General features: G+C 40.4%; 1 protein-coding gene across 1 annotated transcript; it reads left to right on the top strand.

Moving 5' to 3' along the window:
• The first annotated feature begins 326 nt into the window (after positions 1-326).
• LOC148594209 (uncharacterized) lies at positions 327-8,291 on the top strand. Its single transcript, XM_088527385.1, has 11 exons — positions 327-621; positions 2,474-2,595; positions 3,241-3,316; positions 3,591-3,634; positions 3,777-4,432; positions 6,294-6,399; positions 6,702-6,848; positions 7,038-7,098; positions 7,324-7,490; positions 7,573-7,683; positions 8,169-8,291. Exons 1-11 carry the CDS (start codon positions 381-383, stop codon positions 8,289-8,291), a joined length of 1,854 nt encoding a protein of 617 aa, XP_088383511.1. The 5' UTR covers positions 327-380.
• Positions 8,292-9,060: the final 769 nt, after the last annotated feature.

The following is a 9,060-nucleotide window of genomic DNA, read 5'->3' as shown; positions in this document are numbered from 1 at the left end:
TTCTCTGGCAGCAGCTGAGAGACTGTTAGGAAAGAGGGTGGAGCCTTCCCAGGCTGACGTCCTTCGAGCCCTACCTGACTATAAAGAGCGAGGGAGGGCCGCTGCCAAGAACCTCTCAAAAGCAGTTTCCAGTGACTGCTTGGATTCCAATGCTGGCTTTCTTCAGTGACTGCTATAACTTGCTACTCAAAAGGAGAGAGGGAAGTTGGAGCCAGTTAGTAGCTGTGAATTACTCTGGAGAATTAAATACAATTATCATGCTCTCACTGTGAAACTCGATTTTCATTTCTTTTTTTTATAAACCAATAGGGTTTAGTTTTGGGGGTGTTCTTTTTTCTCCCCTCCTTTTTTTTGTGTTTTTTTGTGCACATACAGCAGAAATGTTGCAAACAGTCTGCATGAGTCCTGACTTACTGGGCAGTCAAAACACCAATGAAAATGAAATCCGTGCCTACAGCCCAGGCCAGGAATCTCCACTGCCAGGAGAAACTGCCAGCCCCAAAAGTTATTTTCAACAGAGCCCATCACTGCCAGACTCTGGATTAACTGAATTTCACGTTGCGAGTCCTGAGATCTACTGCCCTCCTTCTGCTAAACCGCACAAGATGTCTATTCCCACTGGTAAGATCAAATGTTTACTCGCATTTTACTTTTTGCAACAGTATTAAGCTTCCTTTGCAAAGTGATAACGTACATTATGTACATTCAGCAAAATATAATGCTAAGAGTACCCATGTTAAGCTTCTGTGGCAATAATGCCAAAGATAGATGCATTTGGCACTCTCCTGCTTGGGTCTTGTTTTTATTTTGCTGTGGTCTGTTCCTTAACTCAGAAATCATTTTGTGTTTTGCTCACTAATCTGTGATTTGTGTTTCTCTACCATTTTGCCACGCATTTACAATCTGAATTGTAAGGTAGTTTCTGAAACAAACAAAAACATAGTAGATGTGACCTAAATTATTAATATTACAAAATCATATAAAAGCATACTTGGTGAATTTTGGCAAGGCTTTGATGAGTTCTTAAGGTTATACCTGGGCATGTACATTGTCTAGCACTGTGACTATGAAAGAGCACAAGTTTGCCTTTTTGTAATGCTTTTCAGATAGGCCTTTAAAACGGTCTACAAATATTCAGTTATTCATCTGCAATACTCCAGTCTAAAATAGTAATTAATTCCTTTGGTACGGCAGTCTGAGAAATAAACCACTTGTGAGGTCCCAGTATTTCAAATATTCAGTGACAAGTTACAGAAGTGCTCAAGGCCAACACTAAGTTCATTTCTCTGTATATGTTGAATTATCATTGTTTGCTCCTTGGGATTCATCATTCTCCTGCTGAAAGGGCGTCTGTCTCTTATTGCCTGATGCTGGGAACAGAAACAGCATCACGTGAGCTGAAACCACATCTCATGTGGCTGGTTTCCATGCCAATATCGCCTCTTTTGAGGCATCACAAGTCTGGGACGGTGTGCCACTCGCACCGGCGGAGCTCCTGCAATTCTCCTTCCCAGGACTTAGCTAGCCAGGCACCTGCAGCCTTTGCAGGGAGCACACACTGAAGCTCCACTCTGGTCTGGCAAGCACGGCTGCTGGCCACAGCCCTGCCGTCAGCAGCGCACACACACACGCAGCCTTGACAGCGGGTCGCCTTTGCAACAGTGGGCTTTAAGAGTACACTTTTTATATGCTAACCAACTGGAAAGAACCCTGAACTAATCCATTAAATCCATTACCATTCTACAGTGATAATAGGTATTACTGAATGCATTTCAAAGGAAAATCATCATCCTCAAGGGGAAAGAGTTGCATAAAAGGTATTTCCAAAGTGATACACTTAAGCTTCTAATCTGGGCTAGTCTTTCAAGTCTGGGAATTTAAGCACAAGATGCAAGAAGACCTAACATGAACTATTATACTGTAGCTTATTTAGACAATTAAGTATATTCTCAAAGAAGTATTACATTTCACTAGAGAAAATGTGCTAAATTACACCTCACTGATCTCTAAATAGACCAAGAGCCATTGGAAAAAGAGGTTGGACATGGCATTTCATGCTTTGGACAGTCCTTTCTCTTTCTTCCCTCCAAATTTCCCTGCACACAAACTTGGCAATAGCCTTTGGGAGGCAGTCTGCAGGTTACATCAACTCTCTGCCTAGTGCCTTCAGACTGAAGATTCTACAGCCTTGGGATTTTTTTTTGTTTGTTTGTTTCTAAAGAAAAGGATTCCTTTTTTGAGGCCCTACAGACTGTTCTACCCCAAAAAACAATGAACTAAAGTAATTGTTAAGCAGGAAGTATTTTAACAAAACACCAGAGCTAAGGAAGAGGTAGCCGATGTGGAAGTTTCCTTTAACTGACGCTGATCATCAGAACCAAAGCTTGTCCCTCAGGATGACCTCATCTTCTCACTACTGTACTATAGCTCGTAGAATCAAATTACTTGAAGCATCATGTTATTACTTTTCCAGACCCTGGACTTAGCTCTGAACCCCATCAGAAGCGCTACATGGGTGTGAGAGTGAAGATGCCAGTACGGGAACTACTGAGAAAGATAAGGCTTTCCAAAGGCCTGGATCCAGGTCACAGCAAGGTGAGGACTCTTCTAGAGTTTGGAAAGGTGAGAGGTGCAGAGATGCAGCCCTCTGATGCATGCACATCACACTCCCACTCTGCAGGTGCTCTTGAAAGTTTATCCAATTGCTGCTGCCTCTTCTACCAACACTTCAATGCTTTTGATGGAGGTGGAGAATACACCAAGCTTTAAACAGACCATGACTGGTACTAGAAACAGTTTTTGAGAGCGCTACAGCAAGAACTCACCCATGCCCCGCATACCATTTTGAAGGATAAGCCCATACTATATATCCAAATGTATGTCAATACTAAACATCACACAATCAAGCCAAAGCCAGTCAGAGAACCAAGAGCAATTCTGCTGTAGCAACTGAGATTTCTGAACAACCTGCAAAACCAGCCGAAGAGGTTGGTAGACTCCCAGATACCTGGACTGCTGCAAGGGCTATGCCCCCATCCATCTGCAGTTGTTGTGAGTTACCTTGTCACACAGATTTATTGACTTGCAGCCACTGCTGTGCAAGGTACACACTGTGCTGGGTACACTGGTGCTTGATTGTGCAAAGTTCCAATTTACTTAACTCACATTACCCTATTTTCCAGTTTCACTTTCTCTTATGTGCACCTCAAATCTTTTTTTTTTTTTTTTTGGTCTCTTTAGGAAGCTACATTAACGAAGACAGCAGCTAAAGGATCATTAACGAAGACAGCAGCTAAAGGATCCTCAGGAAAAACAGGTTAAGAAACCCTTCTCTTAATGCGGTCTCCTTTTCTAACGGAACAGCACTCAAACACCCAAAGAGCCGGCCCGCTTTCCCCCTCCCCGTTATCAACCAACACCACCATGAACCAACACAAATTCCTAGCACCTCGGAAAATACATGAGCAGGGCATCATCACGATGGATGCATTACTCGGTATCTGGATAAACCAATGCTAAAACACTGAAAACTTTGGTATATTCTCCCCTCCTATAACTCAAGGTAGCTTCTCTTTCTCTCTTTCCAACAGAGAAGAGGAGAGTTCACCCTTATACAGAGAAACAGCTTAGACAGGTATGCATAATACCTTCAACTCAATGCTGCCAGCCTCCCCAGGCATATTTCATGTTTTATCACTGAGCAAGAACAGGACACTTCATGTCTGATTTTCCTCCCCCATCTTCCGCCCTCCCCCGTTTTGTTGTTGCTGTTACAGAGCAAGCAGAGCATTGGGCAAACACCAAAAGGCTTAGAGGACCTTGATATCCTGGTGGAGGTACTACAGGAAGACTTGAACAAAAGCCAGTCAAAGCCGCCATCTCTGGGTTCTGCACCAGAGAGCTTTTGGCAGAGCTTCTCCACAGATCTGCAAGCCACTCAAAGGGAAACTGGAATAAACAAGCAGGCAGCTCGAGGTCTGCGGGAAAGATGCCACGGCTTGACCAAATGGCGCTCACACTGCCCTTTTAAAGATTGCAACCCTCTGTTGCAAGGACAGTTAGAAACTCCTTTTCATGGTCATAAAAACATGCAAGAACCAGACTCACCAGGACCCTTCTCAAGGGAAAGTGAGAAAGCAAGTTGCTGGTGGATGCAGGATGTTTGTACCAGTTCCCAGAAAGATTTCCTGAGGCTTTCTGCATGGACCACATCTCCCTGCTATAATTCATCAGAAGGCTGTCCAGAGGAGTTTCTGGAAGCTAATACAGGCTCTCCAGACTTTGAGGGACATCTGAAGTCATTCCCAATTTCTTTCAAACAGCAGGATCTCTCTGCCATCTCCTTCTTCCAGTTTCAGCTACACAGGGAAGAAAGCTTACTGAGAAATATCTCATTGGACAAACTGCTCGCACCTGATGAAAATGGAAATAGGTCTCCCATTTTTCTACTTAAATCATATGGCTTGCTTTTTTCCTGGGGTGTCACTCATTCTGAGGATTTGCTCCAACTTTTACTGCCAGTTTTGTGTACACTTGTAGCAAAGGCTTCTTTGCTCCACAAGAAATTGAAATCTGCTGCAGTACGCAATTTTAGCAGAATCAAAATCCTCTATTTAAAAAAAAAAAAAGGAAAAAAGAAAAGACTTCTACTTGTTTCCTTGTTTGCAGTAGTATTGCTAAACCACAGGTGACATCAGAACAAATTTAGAACAATATTCAGGACTGAGTTGTATTTGTAAGGATTCAGAAGAAAATTAAATGAAGCAAAACAAATTGTTGCAAAAGGGTGGGGGGGAGAAAAAAAGATTTGCAGATGAGATTTGTTTTCCAGGCTGCAGCCACTCACGGGATAATTACTTTTATTATTAGTTGGTAAGAAAAACGGGTGGAAAGATTACACAAAGCATACATATGCTGCTAGCCTACAGAGGGTAGACTTCCAGAGAAGTGGGAGTGGCTGTTTCATTAGAAATGAATTGAAAGCAAAAGGCTTTACTGCTCCCATATTCCCTAGAATGGCACACTTAAAGAGTAAATACTTGTTCCTCAAAAAAGCAAAACCTTATGACATTTCCCACAGTTCAGGTCATCTGAAGAAGATATTAAATACAATTTGCAGAAAATGTAAACTAGTTAGAAGCTGTCCTCCTTTGCTTGCAAAGTGACTCCTTTCTGATCATACAATCCTGCTCCCCCTCTTCCATGAAGTGCCATGTTTCATTCATAATGATTATTCACAGCAAGATAATAGAAAGGACTTTGCTTTTCAACAATAACTTAAGAACTGCAACACAGTTGCAATAAGCCACCCACCACTTTTCTTCATTATTTCCCACAGATTTTTAAAGCAATAGCAAAGGAAAAAAACTTCACACATATACAGAATGTATTACAGTTTTTTTTTTTTAAAAAAAAGCCTTCTACTATCATGCTTATACAGCATTCTTAAACTAAAATTTTTAGTTTGCTTAAATCCATGAGAAATTTACATCAGGACATGTGCAAAAATAAGCATTTGAAGGCAAGAGTAGACACCAAAAAGATACCAGCTCTGAACTGTACTGAACCCTGAGCAATATAAATTACTGTCTCAAAATCCCCCCCAAAAAACAAACAAAAAAAAGAACAGAGGCCAAACTGCAGCCTAGAGTTATTCAGAAATCATTGAGAGTACCATGATACAGGACAAGGAAGTAAGCGGCTGCGCTAAATGTTTCCTCCAGTAAGAAAGGTAAACATCCAATTTTTCCGGAACACAAGTCTTTTCAAGACGAAACTCTGGAGAAGAACACGAGCTGTTTTGAGCAATTCAGTGAGACAAACGACACAGAAGGACTAAGTTGCCCTCATGCATAGGTCTGAATTACTGCTTGGTAATCCTGCTTTTCTCTCAAGTGGGAAAGAAGGCATTCCCTTTCCATGGCTTTTAGGCATTTCACAGTCCTTTCTGCCTGCACTGAGAGGGGCTCACAAACTGAGGAGGAAATAGTTAGATACTGACGCCGAAGCGAAAGAGGAATCACGCAGTAGCGTCTGAAGCGGAGTAAAGGAACAGGACAGCAGCAAGAAGTGAGAAGCAAAAAGCCCTAGTACGCACAGCAAATTTAAACAAAAGCCACAAAATTAGGGATTCCCTTATTAATACAAGATAGATAATACATTAGATGATGAAACAACTCAAACTTTTGACATTTGCACCCTCAGTATTTCATGATTTGAAATATGTTCTGCTGCTTTTGACTAAACAAAGTATTGCTTTAATTTCTAATTGTTTAAAATGGGATTTATTCCAGGCTGCTGCACAAGGCCGTTTCTCAGGGAAGAAGAGCTCTGACTTACGTACTTGCACGGAGATTTGCATCCCTAAATAAAATCGATGAGAAGGACGCAGAGAAACGGGTAGGATGCTGATTTGGAAAGAATATGACCTTTGTTAAAAAATAAAATAAAGCATATCAAATATCTTTCAAACCTGATTACAAACCAAGTACCAAGCACCCTTTTAAGCAAGGTGTTGCCTCTCGCTGCTGTGAAGAAGCAAGAGCAGATACAGAAAGGAAATGACTTCCAAACAGCAACTACTAGCAAGATTAGCAGGGAGTAGAACACAAAGACCCAACTCTTCCTCTCTTACAAGGAGTGCTACTTTAAAAGCATTTTCACCTCTTTTAGTGATTTTTTTACCCTTTTTTTCTACTTAGACTGCATTACATCTTGCTGCAGAAAAGAACCAACACTTGATGGTCAGTGACCTGATTTCTCTGGGAGCCAATGTCAATGAACAGGACAGCTTGGGGAAAACTCCTCTTCATCTCTGTGCAGAGAACGGATATTTGAGAGTTCTACAAGTAAGTTGGTCATTTATGTATTACAGCCACATGTGCAAATGCAGAGTTTAAGAGTCAAATACAAGTTCTTTCTTTCAGAGCAGACAGGGTAAGTAGCTTTGATATGGTATTTGTTCAAGTGAGATGGGGGATTGCATGTTAGCAGTCCCCAAACTATGATTTATCATCTCAACTTTTTCTTGATTTTAGGTTTTGAAAAACTTCAAAGAAAATGGCATGGGTGTAGAAGTGAACCTAACTGATCATTATGGTAAGAGAAAAGGCTTAACTACTGAAGTTTTGGGTAGATCCCTGAAGTTTTAGACCCCAGTTTGTATCTAGACCAAAGAATATTTGATTTTACATTTAAAGATAAAGGTTTAGCATGAGAGTCAAGCAATCTTACTGCATACTCTTGTGATTAGCTATGCATGGGGTGGTTTAAGTGGTTGGTTCAAGCAATAGATATGACTTTTCTGTGAACCTTTCTGTTCAGGTTTAACACCGCTACACTGTGCTGCACTCTCTCACACTGTCTTAGTAATGGAATCTCAGAAAACTGACACCAGTAGTGACATGGGAAGATTTCTCAAATTACGCAGAGATCAAGTTCTTGAGGGAATTAATTGCTTATTACAAATGGGAGGAAAACCTGAGCTGCAGGTGAGGATCAACAGCAGCCTGTTAATGGTGGTCTTATACTTTCTTCTTTGGTTGCAAATCCAGCTTTCCATTTTCTTTGTAGGTACTAAATTCCTGTCAAACTACCACTCCCCATTTAAAAATTCACGAGAATACTGAGCTAATGCACCTGATCCAGGCTCACAAACACAGGAGACAGAACATCCTTCAAGAGGTAACTCTGCCAATGAGGACTTTTACACCAGCTCCAGCACCCGAGAAAGCAAATACAGTAATATAAACCATACCATATAAACCAAAGTGCAATACAGGGCTAAAAGATGGATTCTAGAGTCTTATTTTTTAAACATGTTAAATGAAACTTCCCATCTGTGTATGTGTACAGAAGCAGAGCAAGAAAAAAGAGTTTTAGTCAGGGGTAGGCAAATTTTTAAAATACACATTTTAGTAATTAATTATTATTATTTTTAAAAACATTAATGCTCTATAGGAAATAAAATAGAGTGTAATCCATTAAAATAATCTCAAAATAGATTAATGCTAAATTGAACTAACTGTAAACAATGTCATTTTCTTCCATCTTATATTAAGGGGCAGAACCTAGGCTTCACAAGTCAAAACCAGTATGTGTTCTTGATGCAAAGTCTGCTTCATCGAAATAGCTCAAAATTTACTGTTCTGGATTCTTCATTTCTACAGGGTTGTGGTTTGCTAGATGCCCTAAGAAGAATGCCTTACGTCTCACCACCAGATAACATTTCTGAGCTTTTTCCATTTTCATCTTCAGACTTCCTTGACATCATTCTCAAAGGTATTTCATAATAGGAAAATGATTTTATCTACTCAGGATCTTTAACTTCACAGCTGGAATGTCATAGCTCCCTCCAGTACATAACTGGCACTGTTCTAGAATCATAAATCATCATTTATACATGAATTGATGGAAAAGATGCTCAGTGACTTGTCATAGATCTTGGATTAAGTCCAGAGCTCTGTACAAAATTTTGCTTGCAAAAAAATCTTTTGCTTGCAAAACTCCTTGCTCATCCAAAAATCAAGTATAAAATAGTTAGCAGCAGAAAAAAAAGTTTAACATATAGATTGAACTGAATATTTGTTGGTTTATTGCCTTCCAGGGAAATACTGATAAGGCTCCTTATCCGAGTCTCATGGTCCATACGCTGAAGCTGTTGATGAAAGACAGAGCAGACAGGAAACGTCTTTGAATGTATTATAGCTTGAACTGGCTGTCAAATATATTCCTCTGTATCCAGAAATAAAGAATAAAGAGGAAAGCTCTCCAAATAAAGGGAAAAAACCCAAGCCAGTTTCACCAGTATTAGGCATTCAGTGTTAGATGTGCCAATAATTCTTTTCCTATAGAGCTGAGCGCTTAGACTTCTCTTTTGAAGTCCATTTGTGTCATAGAAGTTCTACATTCTTAGGCTCTGACAGTTTTTTATGCAGGTATATAGTTCAAGGAAGCAAATAGAACAAACCCCAATTTTCACCCTCCAGAGTTTAGTTTTCAAAGCACCAGAATAAGATTATGCTCCGCAGTCTGAGCTTCAGATACGCTGAAAACCTCCAA

The sequence above is a fragment of the Tinamus guttatus genome, unplaced genomic scaffold, assembly GCF_059628265.1.
Source record: "Tinamus guttatus ecotype Peru unplaced genomic scaffold, ASM5962826v1 Tinamus_guttatus_pri_ptg000284l, whole genome shotgun sequence".
Classification (NCBI taxonomy): domain Eukaryota; kingdom Metazoa; phylum Chordata; class Aves; order Tinamiformes; family Tinamidae; genus Tinamus; species Tinamus guttatus.
This window is presented reverse-complemented; position numbering and strand designations above follow the sequence as displayed.

Excerpts from the sequence above, each read along its gene's own strand:
- LOC148594209 (XM_088527385.1), top strand. The coding sequence starts at position 381 with ATGTTGCAAACAGTCTGCATGAGTCCTGACTTACTGGGCAGTCAAAAC. Across the intron at positions 4,433-6,293 it reads CCTGATGAAAATGGAAATAG|GCTGCTGCACAAGGCCGTTT; the intron begins GTCTCCCATTTT and ends GATTTATTCCAG. Across the intron at positions 6,400-6,701 it reads AGAAGGACGCAGAGAAACGG|ACTGCATTACATCTTGCTGC; the intron begins GTAGGATGCTGA and ends TTTTCTACTTAG.